The sequence below is a fragment of the Mobula hypostoma genome, chromosome 15, assembly GCF_963921235.1.
Source record: "Mobula hypostoma chromosome 15, sMobHyp1.1, whole genome shotgun sequence".
Classification (NCBI taxonomy): Eukaryota; Metazoa; Chordata; class Chondrichthyes; order Myliobatiformes; family Myliobatidae; genus Mobula; species Mobula hypostoma.
Window position 1 is genome coordinate 51,059,091 of NC_086111.1, and position 21,921 is coordinate 51,081,011.

Genomic DNA, 21,921 nt, shown 5'->3' on the forward strand with positions numbered 1-21,921 from the left:
TATCAGAGATGCTGTAACTGTGTCTATCTTCAAGAAGCTGGGCCCGACTGTCATATGTACAGAGGAGGCTCATTTCCGTGCTCCACAGTTAAAGTCATGGCCAGTCCTTCCTCGGCCACCTCTTCCAGTATCTAAAAAGCCACTCTTTGATTCTGTCCTTCAAAAGGTACTATGCACATGATCTTAACCGTACAACAATCCCAAGAAAATTACAGCAGGTCTTGTTGCATGACTGCCTTCAACTTACCGCAGCCTTCATCAGTACAGGCCATTCCTGGGTAATGAACAGTTTCTATTTTTACAGACATCTATAAGTCAATTTTGTCTCTAAGTCAGAAAATACTCAAAAATCACTCAATATTGTAACCATACCTTCGCAATATTTCAATAAATGGTATAAAAAAAATATACCACCGATAAGCAAGAACAATTACCAAAAGTAGAGTGTGAGATCTGGCCTCGTAGGAATGATAGTATGTGTGTATGTTGGTCTTTTGATTTTGACAATATTGTGGGAACTCACCTGTATGTACGTGTGTCTATAAAATGGGTGTTCATAATCTGGCAAAGGTATCTAACAAGAGAAATTGAAAAACCCTCCTTAGATTCATAGATTTTTGTCTCTATCTTTTGTTTGCACCATGAAGGCAAACAAACTATATTAGTTATTGTCAATCTTGTCGCAAACAACAGGAATTCTGCAGATGCTGGAAATTCAAGCAACATACATCAAAGTTGCTGGTGAACGCAGCAGGCCAAGCAGCATCTATAGGAAGAGGCGCAGTCGACGTTTCAGGCCGAGACCCTTCGTCAGGACTAACTGAAGGAAGAGTGAGTAAGGGATTTGAAAGCTGGAGGGGGAGGGGGAGATGCAAAATGATAGTAGAAGACAGGAGGGGGAGGGATAGAGCCGAGAGCTGGACAGGTGATAGTAAAAAGGGGATACGAGAAGATCATGGGACAGGAGGTCCGGGAAGAAAGACGGGGGGGGGGGGGTGGTGACCCAGAGGATGGGCAAGAGGTATATTCAGAGGGACAGAGGGAGAAAAAGGAGAGTGAGAGAAAGAATGTGTGCATAAAAATGAGTAACAGATGGGGTACGAGGGGGAGGTGGGGCCTAGCGGAAGTTAGAGAAGTCAATGTTCATGCCATCAGGTTGGAGGCTACCCAGACGGAATATAAGGTGTTGTTCCTCCAACCTGAGTGTGGCTTCATCTTTACAGTAGAGGAGGCCGTGGATAGACATGTCAGAATGGGAATGGGATGTGGAATTAAAATGTGTGGCCACTGGGAGATCCTGCTTTCTCTGGCGGACAGAGCGTAGATGTTCAGCAAAGCGGTCTCCCAGTCTGCGTCGGGTCTCACCAATATATAAAAGGCCACATCGGGAGCACCGGACGCAGTATATCACCCCAGTCGACTCACAGGTGAAGTGATGCCTCACCTGGAAGGACTGTTTGGGGCCCTGAATGGTGGTAAGGGAGGAAGTGTAAGGGCATGTGTAGCACTTGTTACGCTTACACGGATAAGTGCCAGGAGGGAGATCAGTGGGGAGGGATATTCTTTCTCTCACTCTCCTTTTTCTCCCTCTGTCCCTCTGAATATACCTCTTGCCCATCCTCTGGGTCACCCCCCCCCGTCTTTCTTCCCGGACCTCCTGTCCCATGATCCTCTCGTATCCCCTTTTGCCTATCACCTGTCCAGCTCTCGGCTCTATCCCTCCCCCTCCTGTCTTCTCCTATCATTTTGCATCTCCCCCTCCCCCTCCAGCTTTCAAATCCCTTACTCACTCTTCCTTCAGTTAGTCCTGACGAAGGGTCTCGGCCTGAAACGTCGACTGCGCCTCTTCCTATAGATGCTGCTTGGCCTGCTGCGTTCACCAGCAACTTTGATGTATGTTGCTTGTCAATCTTGTGTTCACTTTCCACCACTAAAAAATTGCTGGCATTGATATAAGTGCATATTATTTAGATTCCACAACACTTGATGCCAGATACATCCTGCAATCCTCACCAATAAATCAATGCTGAAAATTGCAGCATATTAGGAATAGTGGTCATTACCATACACAGCATCTCAGCAAGTAGCAGTATCCTGTGAAAATCACAATCAATGGTCAAAAAATTTTTGATTTGGATTGGTGATTTGCAATCTGCACCCACCAATATAATTCATTATGAAACAAGAAAACAGAATGAGAAAAAAATGTTTAGCTCTTCAAAGCCAGGAACATTTCTACCCAATTTGCCTGGAAGGAGAATAGTCAGTGTTTCTTCAAAAGATGTTTCATTATAATAATATACTCAGGGTGTTTAAATACAGTGGAGTATATAACATTTATGGAACCACAGCTATGCCACCATTTTAAGAGGTATTTTTGTTATCTGTTCAAATTATCCTTAATTAAAGTGGCATAAAGTCAGATAGAAATGGTTTTTGTTTTTGCACAAGTTGTAATCTCACAAGGGAACTGATTATGTGATAAGTAACCAAGCAATCACACAGGAGAATAAAGAAAATTCTTTTCATTGAAGTGGTTTGAAATTGGAGTGTAGTGTTATAGGAAGTGATGAAGACAAATCCTGTAGATGATTTTGAGAATAAACTAGATGAGTATTTGAGGGAAAAGGGAATTGAAAGATGTACTCAAGGTCTGCCATGAATCAGGAAACATGGAAGGAAACTCATCTGAAGTATGAGCCAACACAATCTAGTTGGATCAAAATGCCTGTACATATTCTATACAATTTTATGTCCTTTGTTATTTTGGCACAGAAATTTTAAATATATGTTCTGTTAAACTTTATTTCCTCAGGTTTATTTTTGCATTGCTTTACCATCAACTGAGCAGTAACAGATAAAAGTTAATAATAATAAGTCATAATATACTGTCAAATGAACAGTGATTCTCATGGTTTCAATTATTTGTGTGAAAACAAATTGTGCAAAAACAAGTACTACCTCTTTCTTCAGATGAGAAGCAGATGCACAATAAAGCTCAGTTTTTGAAAAGTTACTGTGAGTTACTATCTTTTGTCAAAATGGTTTCTTGTCTTGTTCACAAATGAAATCCTCTAAATAATGCGAATTTGCTATACTTACACCATAAATGTGAATTTGTGCCAGTCATATCTGTCTCACCTATTGAATTATTTTGAGACCAATCCCAACCACGTTTTCATCTGGGGTAAGTCTATGCCTAAACTGGAGATTAGTGACAAGGTTGCCACATCCTTTCAGGTGTTCATTGTAAAGGATGCCTTTTACATGAGTTCTGAATATAACCTCACAGTGGGGTATAGTTCATGTAACTGTATGTATCACTGTCCTAAATGGAATAATGATTATGGAATCTTTATTGAGAATATCCACTGTAAGAATGGGGTGGCGGGGTGGAGATATGTCTCTTTCAAAGGAGGTGTAAGACGCCCCTTCCCTCCGCTAGCATGCTGGTCACCCTTGGGCAAGGTGCAGCACCTGCTTGGTCCCCCTATCAGGGTCATGTGAAGTCATGGGAGCAGCTGGTACATATATATCACAAATGCTGGTTATGCCACCACTGACACCAGGCAGACAATCTCTGAACAGTATTGATAATGGCTGGGGTCACCCGTCTTGAAAACACTGCCCAGAATGGCAAAACACTTCTGTAGAAAAACTAGCCAAGAACAGTGATGGTGATGGTCATGGAAAGACCATGATCGCCTACAACACAGCGCTGTAAGAACCACTGTAAGAATACCACAATGTAACAAGATTCCTGTCAATTACTAAGAAATGGTTTGAACTCAGAGAGGAACACGTTTATGTGTAAAGATGGAGCTTGTCCCTCCCTCACATAATTGGTCAGTATCCTGTTATTTGGGTTTTGCCTTCCCTGTTATGAGACCCCTAAAAAGTTTATTTTACTATGCTGAGTCCGGTCACAAACATGGCATCTCAGAGGGAAGTTGATTTGCAGCAATGTATGGTGTTGCAAGATCTATAAAGGAAATTAAGTGCTGATGCATCTTAGAAAAATTAAGCAATGACACTGCTGATCCCTCACAAAGTTACAGAAGGAATGTTTGCAGTGCATCAAACAGTTCTACAATCCTATGGCATTAGATCTTCTCTTAGGTTTTAAGACGGGATTATGTACAGTTACAGAGTATATGTAAAGAGTGTTGTACTTGCATAACTAAAGAGCTCAAAGATGCATATGATTTGGCTGATCATATTCACAAAGAAGCAACCAAGATATATCAATCGGATGAGTGAGATTCCTTTGACTGAATCAAATCAGCCCTAGGGAAATAGGGACACTGATGTTACAAGTTTGCTCTTGGATGCCTCATTAGAGCTTACATCTTACTTGTATAAGGGCAATCACTGATAGAGCTATCCAACCTCATGTGAATTTTCCTACCCAGAATTCAGAAACTACACACATCTCATCCACCTAATTATGACATTATCTGTACGAGTACCCTTTGATGTTTTTTTTTAAACTAGATTAAGTCTTACACGAGGCACTGATGCCGGAAGTTTTTCTATCTCTATATTTTCAGGTGTAATGATTCAAAATGTTGTATTTAGAATCAAAGGGCCCAGATTGCTATTTTTCTTGAAGTTTTAATTTTCTTTACACTTGCTGATATGACTATATAACCATCTGTTTGTAAGCATCTAGTAACTTGGAGCATACCTGGCACTGTATTTCTCTCTGTAAACCTGAAGTGCTATGGCAGTATAACTCAATCAGTTTTTCCCCCACTGACTGTCTTATCTCACTGGTTTAGATTGGTTTGCAGTACAAAGCAAGAGCAGGAGGACAATTTCTTTGTTTCTTCATTTTACTTGCTGATATACGGTGACATCTGTGCTCTAATGAACATGTAATAAAATGGCTATTTCCATAAGATCGATGCCTCATTCTTGACCTGGATAACATCAACTCTAGATCCAACAAAGCCTTATTTGGAATCTGTGACCTTGTTCTGGACATTTTAGCCCAAGGAAACACTGACAAAAGCCTGTAAGAATTCTACCAGTTTCAATAGTATCTGTCCAGTGTGTAATCAGCTGTTAACTGCCTCAGTTAAGTTGCTGCTGCTGAGAATGCACACACTTTCTATCAACTGTGCACTGCCTCCGTTTTTACTTACACTGTTGCTACGTGGAATTGCATTTTTGTCATCTTATAACGTGACCTATGGGTTGTCCTTAAGTCACTCTCCAGCCCTTCATTTACTTCCAAAATGTGAAAACTGATGTATTATTTAATCACTAAGAATAATATCATCTATTATAGAAATGGCGATGAGCTAATCTGTGCAATTTACACCACTGACCCAAGATCACTCTTACCTTAACATCATACCCACATTTTTCACTTGTTTCTTTCATTTTTAAAGATGTTTGTAGCACCTCCCTCATCAAAAAACTCCACCCTTTGCTCCCTCGTTCTCACAGCTATCCCATCTCAGAACCTTTTGCTCTTGTAACTTTTGAATGCACATCACCTCATATACCGACGTCCATTTTCCCTGCAAATGTTTCGTCAAACCCTCCAATTATGTTTCTCTCAATTGCCCTCCAATATATAGCCTAAGTAAGCTACACATATAACCATATGGCCATCTCAGCCCTCCTAGTCCGTGCTGAACTCTTACTCTAGACTTCACTCTTTGTACAATACTGATATCTACAACAATAGAATTATTTCCTATACCCAAACGTTCCTCTTCCTCCACCTCCCTTCCCACTTACATACATGTACATAAACAATTTCATCCACAGTGTCGGTTTTTACATGTACACTGACACCATCCATCCCTACCATCACAGAGTAAATTCAAATCCTTGATATTGGTCCTAATAGCTTTGTGGCCCAGGATGTTCAAACCTCAGCTGCAAGTCAGTGCAAAGAATGTTGCTACTCTGTATAATTAAACTACATATTTTGAAACACTAGATTTGGATGCTGCAGTGAAATTCAACTGGTCTCTCCATTTCAGAAATGTCCTCATAATTTCAGTGTTCAAACATTTGAAAACACCAGTCTACATTTTGTCCAATTTGTAACGTGTAAACCGAAACTAGTGATCTTTAGTGCCATCATGTGCCCACTTTATGTATTACAATCACCAAGTCTTCCAAACGTGATTAGAATTGGAATTCCTAAAATTTTATTGTGCGTATGGAATAGCCAAGAGCGCCTGTTATAGCAGCCTTTGATGAACTAATAAATTTAGAACGGGTTTTCACTTTAAGCACTTCAATACTGTAAAGCTGTATTAGTAATGACAGGATCCAACAAAATAATGGGTTAGATATAGGATTTACAAAATACCTGGGTTTAATTCTACTCTAAACTTCTAACAGTAGCCAATCCACTCTACTGTAAGTAGGAAAGAACAATTAAAGAAACAAAGAAAGAATAGCAAACCTCGTCTTCTGGTTGAGTTTATACTGAGAACTAGCTCAAACTGGAGAGATGAGAAAATTCTTTTGACGAGAACAGCTTATAAAGAAAATGTAAAAATACAGAGCAAGCTATACAACAAATTACTGAAAATCCACTTATGAACTGTTGATTTATACAAACATATAAGCAAGCATCAAGTAAGTTAAAATACTAGAAAAATGACAAAATAGACCCCAATCCAAATGGCCAAATTTAATAAAATACCTGGATTGTTGTAGTTCTTGAGACTGGAAACAATATACTGTATACAATTTTATTTTGTTTTATCATGAGCTCTGTGCAGCTCAGTGCAGTCCACCTGAACTACAATATTCTTTATGGGTTGCAGGATTGTTTAAAATCAGTGACAATAAAGGAGTGCCTTGTGGTATATTTTTAAAGTCTGAATAGTGTAAACTTGGGAGGGAAAATTGAGAAGGTTATGTGTTTGGTATTTGGGAGCTCCTCTCAAAGAGGCTTCAGTATGATATGGCATTACATTTCATGGATGATAAGACACAATGGAGGGAAAAATGTTCATTAGTGGATATGAACTGTGTAACATGAAGCTCTTTGAACATTACCTGTACTTTATTCAGGTAGAGGAAGTATAGTCTATCACATTCTTGATTTGCTGTAAACTGCACTGTCTCTTTCTCTGTTATGTTATCAATTAGTTGAGAAATCACACACCGAGTAGTTGCCTTACCAAGCCATCATGGATCTAGATAGAATGCCTTCTGCTGCATTGATAAAAGATTCAAGCAGACTACTGGGCATGGTTTACCAAGTTCTAGGTAAGGCAATTGTTTAGCAGGAGCTGAACAAACACCACCACATCTCTTTCCAGAACACTCTTGGCAAATTCAAATTCTAGTTCAATGATCTAAATCCCCAGTTTAGCTACCTCTAGGACAATGTACATTGGAGAATAAAGTATGACTGTGCATAGAAGTTCTGACATGGAGAGCCCTTTGCACCATTTTCAAGCAGTCATTTGAAAGTTCTAGTGTTGAAGCATTCTGCAAGGTGACTTTGACAGTCAGCTTGGGGAGATATCCAGAATCTTCTTTTCCGCAAGGCTTCAAAAACCTGTGAAGACTACAGACCAATTTACTAATGTTGAAGGTACTCTTCAGAACAAACTTTTCTGCAAAGGACAGGTTTTATTCAGTCTGCTGAGAACGATTGGTCTATCAGAACAATACAGATCTTCATTTGAGCTGGGCATGACTAGCTACTGCAGCTTTTCCATTGAATTCTATTCAACTTTACCATGGCTTCCTGATGTCAGACTTGGACAAATTCTGCATTAAGAAATGGCCAGAATCCAGCTGATGTATTATTGTATCTAACCATGCAGTTCCTGGCCTGGCAGTGTGTACCCTTTCCAAGTAAAAAGATTGTGGATTAAAGAACCACTATAGTAATTTGACCAATTATCCTATGCTGACAAATCAGTGCATTATTGTTTCATAATTCTAGCATCAGTTTTCTTGATTTTCATTAACCGTTGGAGGCCCAGCTTTTCAAGTAAGACTGTAACAAGGTTTCAACTGGTGAGTGTGCTATTCAAGAATGAGCTGAGTGGTTCACCTATTGTCTTGGCTTTCTCCCTAACCAATCTCATATCAAATATTTGTATTCAATATTTTTGATAAGCCTTATTGGTTAAATTGGTGACAATACTTTCCTATCCCAGTGATTTACAATTTAAGGTACTTAACCGTTAATATAGCTGTCTTGGATATCCAAAGAGCACAAAAGCTGCTTCATGAACACACTTTTATATACAAGGATGCTAACTTTTCTATTCCCTGAATGAGCAGTGCCTGAAGAAGCCAGGTGGATAAGAAGCCTTCTATCACCATTAAACCAAATCCTTTAAACCAAAAGATTATTTTATTTCCCAAAATCAAGAGGTCTTACTCTTAAAGTGATTGAAGGAAATTATAGGGGGCAGATGATGTTACAGGTACTTTTTTTCTAAAAACACAGAGTGGTAAGTACATAGAAGGCACTGATGGGGATGGTGGTTCAAGTAGATTTAGGGACATTTAAGAGACTCTTAGAAAGGCACATGGATGAAAGAAAAATGGAAGGCTATGTGGGAGGGAAGGGTTAGATTGATTTTAAGGTAGGTTAATAGGTCAACACAACCTTATGTCTGTACTCTGCTGTACTGTTCTATGACAATCATAAGAAAGCCATTATAATTACTGACATCTCACATCATATAGTATCCATTTTCAAATCACAATTTTAATAGCTTGAACAGAATATACAATCTTAAAAATATTTCACAAATTACTTCATAATTTCAGAATAGTTATACATTTTGACATTTACCTTCTGGCAGCATTACCTTCACTTCCCCTTTCAAAATAATCTTCTTATTTTCATTGACAATGCATGAAACAGCAATCCAAGCAATAGATCTCTTAATTTTAGTTATATCTAGAACTGCAGAGACTTGTTCACCTGCATACAAAGGTGCGAGGAAACGGAGTTCTTGTGATAGAAGAACACATCCGGGCATTTTGGTTCCCAGAACAGCAGATACTAACCCACATACTAATACACCATGTACAACTGGTTTTTCAAATCTATGAGCCTTAGCATAATCCTCGCTAAGGTGAAGCGGGTTAGTATCACCTGTTAACTCTGCAAAGTTAAATACATCACTCTGTGTAAAAACTCTGGTAAGTTCAGCTTTCTCCCCAGCTTGAATGTGCACAGACCTACGAAAAGTATCGTGTAGCATCACAATGCCACCTGCACGCCACCGATTCATTTTTAATGTTCTCTGAAATATATCAAGCATAATTCTTGGACCACTGAAAGACATTCTTCCAAAAATGTTATAACCCAGTCTAGACAACAAGTCAGTTCAATGATCTCAAATCAGCAGAAATTCTCTACTGTTGCCCGACAGTGCAAGAAGAAAAGGAGAGACCTAGACAGAAGTAAAAATGCAATTAATTGTTGTAAACTCAATGAGTATTTGCAAATTAAAAAAATTAAAGATTATATCATTAGTTCACATGCTTTAAAGGACAACAACATATTAGCAGTTTTATGTGAATTAATTACAGGAAGGAAAAAAGTAAACATTAAGACTCATATCAATGCATCAATCTGACAGATATATTTCATTTATCTTTCCAATTTGATGCACTGCTTACTTATAGTGAATTCATGAATGTTTTGCTTTCACCTGACTTCAGTTAATTGCTGCAAGCAATTACTGGCTTAGCTGAAAAATTAAACCAGCCTGTCAAACAACAATCTGTTTAGGATAACATTCCCGATTCATGAAAAACAGGATCTATTTAAAAAGTCAGAATCACAGAGCAGCAAACCGGTGCAACAGGGAGTACAAGGGATGTAAAGAGAAATATTAGGGTAGAAAAGTTCTATTAAACTTTAAAATTAATGACACATCAAATAAGGGAAAAGTAACAAGTGAAAAGGAAGCAGAGCCAGAAGCAATATTAAAAATGAATTAGAAAGGGTATGATATAAAATACATAGACGTTGGAACGACTCAGGCCAGGCAGCACGTATAGACTGGAAAGCAGCTAAAGGGCCGGAATGCACTGATACTGTACCTAGCTGGCTGGTTTGTAGAAAGCTGGCATTTAGCTGCTGAACATACAACAGTGCATTCTAGATCTGTGCGCATGCACATCGCACACACATTTAAGACAAGGGGATGGGTACAATTGGATTGGGTCATTGAAGCTTTACATTCACCCAAGCTGGTCACTCTAGCAAGGCCACACATAATGACTTTCATTTAAAGGCTGAGTTCAGGATTTTTATTTTAACATATACTTAAGGTTTTAAATTAATTAACAACTCCACAGAAGGACTACAGTGACAATGGTAGTGCAATGGGAGTTTCACGTCTGCAACTTTTAAATGTGGCTACAAGACTGGTATCAGTGGAAACCATGGGCTTGATTTAGCATGCTCCATCTCCAGTGATTTAGAATAATGACATTCACTACAAGGAGCAGAGATATATTTCAGTGTTCATGTCTCCAAAATATTTTTGTTATCTTCCAACAAAGTCTTTGAAAAGAGAAATAATTGCAAGTAATTCTGGATGATATATGCAAGGGAAAGTGGCACCTTAATCTTACAGCTTAAACAAATCCCACAGCAGATTCTGTTCTGCTAAATAGTTTGATTAAAACTAGATAATCCTAGTCCTATACTTTGTCTGCTGTGAGTAAACAGCTTAAATTTTAGCCATGTATAGTAAGCATATGATACCTGTATAACTCTGAAAGCACACTTCATATCTTTATAGGATGCCACCAGGGTCAATGCACTCCAGAGCTTCACAAGGTCACTGTAAACAAAGACGGTCTTGTCATATATTCCAGCAGTTTAAACAGCAACAACTATTTTACACAGCACCAATGAAAATCCCCACTTCATGGTACATAAATGGAAAGAAATGGGAGTGATCTGGAGAAATTAACAAAACAATTGATCAAGTTAATGTTTTAAGGAAAAGGAGCAAATCAATGAAACAGAAGAGTTTGGCAAAGGGATGGCTATCAATACCCGAATGAAGGAAAAAGGAATAATTTAAAAAGGCAGGACTCAGAAACAGCCAAAATAAAAATTGCAGATCAACCTGAAATGTTAAGCAACACACATAAAAAGTGCTGGTGAACACAGCAGGCCAGGCAGCATCTATAGGAAGAGGTACAGTTGAGTTTTGGGCCGAGACCCTTCATTGGGGGAAATGTTAACTTGTTTCCTTTTCCATGGTTGCTGCCTAATCGTGGTTCTACGATTATCAGTTTTCATCTCAGTAGAAGGAAGAAATACAGGGCTATTGATTAGAGTAGCCATGTGTGAATTTATACAATAGGCTAATTGTTTGGTCATTCGGAGTCATGAATTTAATTAAGGCAGGGGAAGGTGCAACTTTGAGAACCAGGATACTAATGCCATAACAGAAACATGGCTGGAAGGAGGGCAGGACTGGCAGAGGTACAGGTGCCACAAGTAGAAGGGATAATGAAAAGGCTGTTTGCCATACTGACCTTCATCAGTCAGGGCAGGACTCTGGACTCGATGACTGGAGTTATTAGTGAGAGGCTGAATAGGCTGGGACTTTATTCCTTAGAACAGGGGTTAGCAACCTTTTTGCCTCTGTGGGCCGGATCGCGTATTAATGAGCGGACGGTGGGCCAGATAAATGCCATAAAAAACTTGAAATATGGGAATTATCCATTTAAATACATTTAGTTATGTTTTACCTCAAATTAATGAATAACACATGCTAGAAAAGCATTTGTGTTTACCAAGGATGCCAATCAGTTAGTTTTTCTGTCCCACCGTTGCTGGTGCCCCATCAGTTGTGATGCCAATTAGCTTCGACACATTACGTTTCATTTCTGACATAATTTTCAGCAAAGCTTCAAAAATATTTGCTCCAGTAATCGTGTCCTTCATAGGAATTAATTGAATAAACTCTTCAAAAGTTTGAAAAGTTGAAGTCACTCCTCGCACAAACACTGCAAGCTGAGCAGTGTCCCTCAAGTCTGTACTCTCACCAGGCGCAATTGAAAAAAAAAATGCAATTCGTTGCAGGCATCCCTCAAACAACTTTTAACATCTGCTGACATTTCTTCAACTCGCCATGTGATCGTTCTTGCTGACAGGCTGATAGATGCAAATAAAGATTTCTTTTCAGGGCAAACAATATCCACCACTGCCAGTAAACATTCTTGATAAACTCTCCACTTGTAAAAGGCTTCATCTTTTCTGCAATACGTTTTGAGACTTTGTAGCTGGCATGGGTATTTCCTTCATTTTCAGTGCTTTTTCGGCACTCAGCGTCTACCTTTCTGCATTTTGCATTCAATGCCATTGGAAATTTTTTCTTTGATTTTATTTCGAAACGCGAGTTATTCAACAAGTATCGCAGCACATGTAAATACCCTATTTGGATATTTAGCATGGATTTCTTGTTAAAACACGGTGACGCTGTTTCTATTTACAAATTTGAACGATCCCATCTGAAAACCTGCGCGTGCACGGAGAATATCTATAATACATGTTAATAAGGTAGTCTGCCTTCCCGTCATTCGTATATACCAGTGTTTGGTTTGGAACAAAACGGAACCTGGAGCCAGTGTAGCAAGACGCCATGCATGTCCATCAGTGTGGTCGCGTGAAACACTCAGAATAAGGAAAAATCGCTCGCAGACGGGATAAGCATAGTATCTCAATATTTGCTCACGGGCTGGTCAAAGTACCTTTGCGGACCTGATGTGGCCCATGGGCCGTAGGTTGCCTACCCCTGCCTTAGAAGCTACCTTACACAGAGTTGTATGAAATCATGAGGGGCAGATAAGAGTGAATGCATTCCGTCTTTTTCCCCAGGGAAAGATAACCAAAAACTAAGAGCACAGGTGAGAGGAGACTTAAAAGGGACCCACACAGAGAATGTTGTTTGCATGAAATAAGCTGCTGGAGAAAGTAGTTGAGCTGACTATGATGATGACATTTAAAAGCCACTTGGACAGGACAGGTTTACAGTGATATTGTTAGTCTACGATTAGAGCTTGGTGTGAGATAGGAAGCAGATAGCCAGGCTTTGTAAGAGCCAACATTTTGATTGCAGTGATTGGGATGGAGTTTATTGCAGATAAACATTTAACACTAAAACTGTAATCTGTCTTAATCTTCGACAATGACATAGGGATATACAAGAGCAGGGAGATTGTGAGAGAGGGTGAAGGTACAAAGCCAGGAAAGAAATCCACTGCTATCAATGACATGGTAAGGATCAAGTAGGCTGGAATGGAATACCATTCTACCAGGGTGGATTTTGTATAAAGGACTTGAGTGACCAGAGTTGGGATCAAGCATGACAATAGTCAAAGAAAGGTTAAGCAAGTCAAATGTCAATGTTAATATACTGGTGATAAAAAATATTCAAACAAACAGACTCAAAAACAGAGCCGTAGGAAAGATGAGCAAAGATCAGAGAGACAATATTAAGCTCAAGAACTCTTGAAAGAAAGGAATGTTGGCTGCTTGCAAAAAAGCAGAAATGCCAAGTAGTTTTTCCTGAGGGAAGATAAGCCAAAAGGAGAGAGAACTAGTTACCAATTTGATAAGGAAGGGAATTTGCAAAATCAACTCTAGCTGCAAAGGGAGTAAGACAGAAAAAAACAATTAGTTAAAATTTCTCTCTAGAGTAAAGTGCCATTCTGCTGGGTATGATTACAGACGAAGTGTACTCCACTTACTTACACAAACAAAACCAGTTCTGATTCAGTCATTGCCTACTTCTAACATAGCCTTATAAAGTACACAGTGATTACTTCTATATTACTGTTACCGTATTCAAATCAGCAAATGTCTTTGTACATTAACGTGCACACTCACCTTCCTCTCACCCTTAGTATCGCTGTTAATGATTGCTCTTCAAATTTCAGAACATCAATTGGCAAGGCAGCACCAATCTGCAAAATTTACATTTTTACAACATTAAGCATCAGATATGAACCTCTATTTTACATTAAAGTGCATTTTCAATAGAGAAAAATGACTAAAGTGACTACTTCCCCCAAGAGAATGAAAAAATTGCAATAAATGGGTGATATAGCAGCGATAAACATGAAATTGTAAATACAATTCCAGTTTTAGCTGTGCTACATTGGATGATGCTAATGTTGATAAATACAGGCCAGGATAGTAAGAACCTGTTACTTTTCTTTGAATTGTGCAATGCATTTTATAAACATAATTGCTTAAAAGACTAGTTAATCTTCAGTTCAATATCACAATTAACACTGATATGTGTCAGCCTGAAGCAATGAACTAGAATTTGTCCCAGTCTTGGGGGTGGTCTTAAAACTCTCCTCACTTACAATGAAATATTTCATTTGTAATAGTGAACAGTGGAATAAAAAGAATTAACAGTTTGTACACAGGAAAACATATAACATAAGCTGTGTCTGGGGTGAAAAATAAACTTTCCATTTCTAAGGAAACAGCAGTGCCCTTGAATGGAAAAGCTTTTGCCATCAGGAAGGAGGTACAGCAGCCTCAGGACCCACAGCACCAGGCTTAGGAACAGTTATTACCCCTCAACTATCAGGCTCTTGAACTAGAGATAACTTCACTTGCCCCATCATTGAAATGTTCCCACATCCTATGAACTCACTTCCAAGGACTCTTCATCTTGTGTTCTCAATATTTACTGCTTATTTAATTATTTTTCTCTTTTTGTATTTGCAGAGATTGTTGTCTTTTGCATATTGGTTGTTTGTCCATCCTTCTGGATGCAGTTTTTCATTGATTCTATTGTGTTTCTTGGATTTACCACAAGAAAACACATCTCAAAGTTATATGAGGTTACATATATGTACTTTGATAATAAATTTGTGGAGAAAGCAGTTGGAGCCATTTAGGAGAATCAAATAGTACAACAAACCATCCAAAGATAAAGTTCCATTACTACATAACTTCCCCCACCCCCCAATGAACACAGCAGCAGCTTATAAAAATACAGAAGGGTTCTAGGAACACAGCAGATCAGGCAGCATCGATGGAAGAGTGCAAACACTCGATTTTTTGGGCCGAGACCCTTCTTCAGGACTGAGAGGGAAGGTGGGGGGGGGGGGAAGAAGAGGAAAAATGCTGGCCTGAAGGTAATAGGAAAAGTCCGGTGGGTGGGAAAGGTCAAGGGCTAGAGAAGAACAAATCTGATATGACAATAGGAGAAATGGAAGGAGGAAGGGACCTTTCCCACCCACCTGGCTTCATCTATTACCTTCCAGTGGGTCTCTTTTCTCTCCCTACATCTAATTCAGGCACCTCCCCCCTTCCCCCTCAGCCCTGAAGAAGCCTATCAGCCCAAAAAGTCATTCTTTTCCATAGATGCTGTTTGACCTGGTGAGTTCCTCTGGCGTTTTGAGTGTGCCGCTTTGGATTTTCAGCGCAGATTTCCTCATGTTTGGGCTTACAAAAGTCTTTTCTGCAAGAATAGCTTAGTTCAGTGATACCTGGAGGAAGATTCTAAACTAAGTAATTTACCAGAAAGATATTCATACACACATACCACATGCAACCAGTTATTACAGGTGGCCCCCGTTTTCCGAACGTTTACTTTACGACACCTCGCTGTTATGAAAGATTTACATTAGTTACCTATTTTCGCTAACAGAAGGTGTTTTCACTGTTACGAAAAAAGGCAGCGTGCGCCCGAACAGCCAAGCTCCTCCCCCGGAACTGCATTCTAGCCGGCATTGCTTAAACACGTGCTTTATCTCGATTTATTTTGTGCATCCGTTAGCAAGATGAGTTCTAAGGTATTGAAAAAACCTGAAAGAGCTCGTAAGGGTGTTACACTTAGCGTAAAACTAGACATAATTAAGTGTTTCGATTGTGGTGAACGAAATAAGGACATTGTCCGCGCGTTGAACTTGCTGCGTCCACCATTCGCACTATTTATACGCAGATAAAGAATTTTGAAAGCTGCCGATGTTACTGTTGGTTCTGCTCGTAGCCAAGTGGCCTCTCTTAGCTGGCATCCAATAATGAATAAAATGGAAAGTCTATTGCTTGAGTGGATTGATGGGTGTACAAAGCATGGTGTTCCGTTAAGTTTTCTTATACATAAGAAGAAATAAGTCAGTCGTTTTAGTAAGCTGAAACAGAAAGCACTGGACGATGGTGATGAAAGTGTTGTGAAAGTGGAATTTAAAGGTAGTCATGGGTGGTTTGATCGGTTTCTGAGGCGAGGGCAGCTTCATAGTTTAAGCAGTGGTCCCCAACCTCCGGGCCACGGACCGATACATTGCCGCGAAGAATGCAGCAGTGCAGCGGTAGTCGGAATGTACCCAGCACATCTTTAAGAAAAAAGCCAAAATAAACATGCTAATTAATTAGGTGCCACCCGGCACGTAAATATCGGCCCAGATCAGAGGCAATTGCCGATGGTGTCAGGTGGTTATTCATATAAGGAAGTGTTTAACTGTGACGAAACTGCAAGTTATTGGAGTCTTCCCGATTCCGGTAAGTGAAACTACACTGTACATACATTATTTCTACTTTATATAGGCTGTGTATTTTTATGTGTTATTTGGTATGATTTGGCAGCTTCATAGCTTAAAGGTTACTGGAGAGAGTGTTTCTGCTGGGAGCGCTTCCGCAGGATTTTTGCTGTGCTAGACAGTGCTGCAGAAAAGTATTTCTACTTTATACAGGCTGTGTATTTATTATATCATTCCTGCTTTTACTATATGTTACTGTTATTTTAGGATTTATATGTTATTTGGCATGATTTTGTAGGTTATTCTTTGGGTCTGGGAACGCTCAAAATTTTTTCCCATATTAGTAAATGGTAATTGCTTATTCACTTTACGACATTCCGGCTTACGAACCGTTTCATAGGAACGCTCTACCTTCGGTTAGCAGGGGAAATCTGTATGTGTGGCATAGATGGCTGAACAAATCAAAGACTTCAACGTTTTTTAAGAGAGTATAATGGATTTTGTAAAAATAACAATTCAGTTAGGGAATGTAAACAAAGGCAATTTTTCACATTAATGTGCAAACAGATGACTGGAAGATATAAAATCAACGGCAAACAACATTTGAAAATGTATATATTCCAAATTCTTGAGATAATTACAAACTGCAAAGTTGATGGAGAAGAGAGAATAATTTTACTCCTGGTTCAAGATGCCATTATTTGTATATACTGTAAACTCGCGTTATAGTACACATTTACACCACACGCTGCATCCGTAAAGCAAACAGCATTATGAAGGACCCCATGCACCCCTCATATAAATTCTTCTCCCTCCTGCCACCTGGAAAAAGGCACCGAAGCATTCGGGCTCTCACGACCAGACTACGTAACAGTTTCTTCCCCCAAGCCATCAGACTCTTCAATACCCAGAGCCTGGCTTGACACCAACCTACTATACCCTCTACTGTGCCTACTGTCTTATTATTTATTGTAGTGCCTGCACTGTTTTGTGCACTTTATGCAGTCCTGGATAGGTCTGTAGTCTAGTGTAGTTTTTGTGTTTTTTCTTACGTAGTTCAGTAGTTTTGTATTGTTTCATGTAGCACCATGGTCCTGGAAAACGTTGTCTCATTTTTACTATGTTCTGTACCAACAGTTATGCATGAAATGACAATAAAAAATGACTTGACTTGACGTACCTCTCCGTGCAAACCCCTGAGGGCTGAGATGATCATCTGTTTAAAGGATACATCATTCAGCCTGAATCCCGGGGCTTCGAATTCCCTATTTATTGTTGCATTGAGAAAAAGAGAAACAGAGTGAGTTGAGTGGCACACCAGAAAACCACGAGCCTTGTGCGCAGCGGAACCACATCAGATCGCCCTCTATCACTCACAGGCGGACCTTCATGTACTGGTAGTCAGAGACATTCTTGTAAACGCGCCTCTCGTACACTGCGCCCGCCCGCTGCTCGCCCGCGCCAATCATCCCACCGCCAGGCGACAAAAACCGGCACCAGGCCTCAGCGCAGCACTAGGCCCCGAGCGGCCCGGGCACGTCACTTCCCGCGCCCCAGCCAGCCAATCGCCATTCGCGTCCGCAACCGAGGCGGGCGGGCGCCATCTCAATGCGAGGAGTGGCCATGCCGCGGCAGGCTTTCTGACCCGCTGAGTTCTTCCAGCACTTTGTGCAGTGCTGAAGATTTCCAGCATCTGCAGAATCTCTCGTGATTCAAAATACAGCTGATTTCTGGTGCCAGGGGCAACAGGGCAGAAATATATAGGAGATGGAGAAAACGACACCGCTAATACAATGGATGAGAAGCTCCTTGTATAGCTCGTCAAACACAATAGCGGGTCACGCAGCATCCGAAAAGGGAGAATGACAGTCGGCGTTTTGAATGGAGACCTTTAGATTGACAATTTCCCTCCATCGATGATGCATGACCTGCTAAGCGCCCCCCCCCCCGCCCCAAGCATATTGTTTATTGCTCCAGATTTCAAATTTTAGCATCTGAAGACTCTGGTGTCTATTATGTAGTACCCCAGGGCTGATGGTGACCTGGGCCCACGCCAGCATTCTGAGAATTAGAAGATGTCCATGTATGATTTAACGCGGGGTGGCCGTAGCTACCATATGGACTTCACCGGGTAACGTCTGGTCCAGGAAGGTTTTAAGACAACTGAGGACCAAGCTACGTGTTTTAACCTTTCCTTTTTGAAGTTAAGAATTCCTGCTGCAAAGTCCTTTTTGCCCAGTGAAGTACTGTGAGCAACACACACAAAATGCTGTAGGAACTCAGCAGGCCAGGCAGCATCTATGGAAAAAAGTACAGTCAACGTTTAGGGCCAAACCCCTTCAGCAGGACTGGAGAAAAAAAAGATGAGTCAGAGTTAGAAGGGAGAGAGAGGAGTGAGAAATGCCTGGCAATAAGTGAGGGGGAAGGATAAAGCAAAGAGCTAGGAAGTTGATTGGTGAAAGAGACAGAAGGCCACGGAACAAAGAAGGGAGGGAGTGGTGAGGAGCACCAGAGGAAGGTGATGGATGGGCAAGGAGATAACATGAAAGAGGGACACAGGGAGGGGAAACGGTGAAGGTGGGCGGGGGGGGAGGTATTACTGGAACTTTGAGAGATTGATGTTCATGCCATCAGGTTGGAGGCTCCCCTGACGGAATATAAGGTGTTCCTCCAACCTAAGTGTGGCCTTACCCGACAGTGGAGGAAGCCATGGATGGACATATTGGAATGGGAAGTGGAATTAAAATGGGTGGCCACTGGAAGATCCCGCTTGATCTGGCAGACAAGTGTAGGTGCTTGGCAAAGTGGTCTACCAATCTATGTTGGGTCTCACTGATACACAAGAGGCCACACTGGGAGCACCAAACACATTAAATGACCCCAACAGACTGACAGGTGAAGGGACTGTTTGGGGCCCTAAATGGTAGTGAGGGAGGAGGTGTAGGGGCAGGTGAGGCACTTGTTCCACTTGCAAGAATAACTACCAGGAGGGAATCAGTGGGGAGGGACAAATGGACAAGGGAGTCGCCTAGGAAGTGATCCCTGCGGAAAGCATAAAGTGGGAGTGAGAGAAAGATGTGTTTAGTGGTGGGATCCAGTTGGAAGTGGCGGACATCATAGAGAATTTTGTGCTGGACGGGGAGGTTGGTGGGGTGGTAGGTGAGGACAAGAGGAACCCTATTCCTGGTAGCATGGCGGGAGGATAGGTTAAGAGCAGACGTGTGTGAAATGGAAGAGTTGCAGTTGAGGGCAGCATTGATGGTGGAAGAATGGAATCCACTTTCTTTGAAAAAGGACATCTTCATTCTAGAATGGAAAGCCTCATCCTGAGAGCAGATGCGGCTGAGACAAGGGGATGGCGTTTTTACAAGTAGCAGGGTGGCACGGGAAATAGTCCAGGTAGTGGTGAGAGTCCTTTGGATCAGTGGATAAGCCGTCTCTGGAGATAACTATTGTGAGTTCTAGTTAGTGTTGTATGAAACACCGCAATCAATTTATACATGGCAAGCTCCCATAAATGTCTATGTTAACAATGTGAAATACAAGGGTTCTCTGGAAAAAAGCAAACTGGAAGATAACCACAACTCTTTATGAGGAGTGGATTGTGACATTATTTGGCAAAAGCTGCTATTTTTTGGTAGTTCACTGGGATCAATAATAAATAAGGGAAGGTCATGTGACCCCTTATGCATACTCATATATTCAGTAAGCTCATGACTGACCTTTAACACGTGCCTCTTTCTTGAACTCCTACCACACGACACAACAGCAGTTTGGCCCATCATATCTCTTTCACCATTCCGTCATGGCTGATTTATTATGCTTCTCAACCCCATTTTCCTGCCTTCTTGTAACCTTTGGCACCCAGACTAATCAAGAATCTATCAACGTCTGCTTTAAATACTGTATACACAATAAGGTGGGCTCCACACCCATCTGTGGCAATGAATTCCACAGATTCACTGCCCCCTGGCTAAAGAAACTCCTCCAAATCTCTGTTCTAAATGGAGGTCCCTCTATTCTAGGGCTGTGCCCTCTGGTCCTATACTACCCTGCTATAGGAGACATCCTCTCCACATCCACTTGAACTAGCCTTTTCAATATTTCAATATTTGTTAGGTTTCAATGAAATTCCCCTCATTCTCATACACCAGCAAGTACAGGCCCAGAGCAATCAAATGCTCCTTACACATTAATCCTTTCATTCCTAGAATCATTCTTGTAAACCTCCTCTCGACCCTCTCCAATACCAGCCCATCTTTTCTTTGACAAAGGGCCCAAACTGTCCACAATACTCCAGGTGTGATCTGACCAATGCCTTAAAAAGCCTCGGCATTATATCCTTGGTTTTCTGGTATATCCTAGTCCTCGTGAAATGAATACTAACATTGCATTTGCCTTCCTTACCACCAAGTCCAAATATCCAAAAAGGAGTATCTGCAGGCTGGGAATAAATGGGGAAGACATAAAACAAGTACAGAACTTTTGCTACTTAGGAAGCTGGGTGACATCAGATGGCAGGTGCAACTTCGACATCAAAAGAAGAATAGGGATGGCAAAAGACACCTTTACGAGAATGAAGAGTAAACTGACCAATACTAAACTAGGCATGACGACCTGCCTCAGATACTGAAATGTTACGTTTATCCAGTTAAGTTATATGGCTCAGAATGTTGGACAATATCTAGTAACATGAGGAATCGAAGCAGCAGAGATGTGGTTTTTGAGGAGGATGCAAAGAATATCATGGACGAAATGAATATCTAATGAGGATGTCATGAACAGAGCAAACGCAAGAAGAGAAATAATGTATGAGATCATGAAAAGGCAACATAACTTCATTGGACCTGTGATTAGGAAAGAGGAGTTAGAACGCATGGTAACTATGAGAAAGACTGAAGGGAAGAAAGCAAGAGGAAGACAAAGACAAATGATGATGGAGACAGCAGCCAGAGAGAGCTGGAAATGAATACCAATGAATTGATCCACTTGACCTGAAAGAGGAGTGTGTGGGCCATGGCAGTCAAAGCTCAAAATGGGCACGGCACCTGATGATGAACACCAAGTCAACCTGCAAGTTAATCTTCAGGGAATCGTGCATGAGGCCTTCCAATTCCTTTTGCACCTCTGATTTTTGAATTTTCTCCCTGTTTAGAAAATAGTCCATGATTTTATTCTTTCCACAAAGTTATGTTATTCCATAACAATTTAGAAATCCATCAATTTTTGCCTTGCATAAACTCAGCAATTGGATCTCCACCGGTTTCTTGAGCATAGAACATAGACCTCATGATCTCGACACCCACCCAGAGGGGAAATCAGATCCTTATCCATCCTGTCAAACTCTATAAGAATTTTGTTTGTTTTGATGAGATGATCTGTTTTATAAACTCTTTAAAAATAGCATATTTTATATATATATATATCAATCAGATGGAC

General features: G+C 40.6%; 1 protein-coding gene across 3 annotated transcripts; it reads right to left on the reverse strand.

Moving 5' to 3' along the window:
- Positions 1–8,690: 8,690 nt before the first annotated feature.
- Positions 8,691–18,025, reverse strand: rpp14 (ribonuclease P/MRP 14 subunit). Of its 3 annotated transcripts, none has more exons than XM_063068401.1 (5): positions 17,860–18,025; positions 17,663–17,747; positions 13,871–13,947; positions 10,730–10,808; positions 8,691–9,404 (listed from the first exon to the last, which is right to left on the reverse strand). In XM_063068401.1, exon 5 carries the CDS (start codon positions 9,294–9,296, stop codon positions 8,778–8,780), a length of 519 nt encoding a protein of 172 aa, XP_062924471.1. In that variant the 5' UTR covers positions 9,297–9,404; positions 10,730–10,808; positions 13,871–13,947; positions 17,663–17,747; positions 17,860–18,025; the 3' UTR covers positions 8,691–8,777. The 3 variants fall into 3 exon arrangements, with proteins under 3 accessions (XP_062924471.1, XP_062924472.1, XP_062924473.1); XM_063068402.1 differs by having other exon boundaries at positions 17,868–18,024; XM_063068403.1 differs by having other exon boundaries at positions 9,335–9,404; positions 17,868–18,025.
- Positions 18,026–21,921: the final 3,896 nt, after the last annotated feature.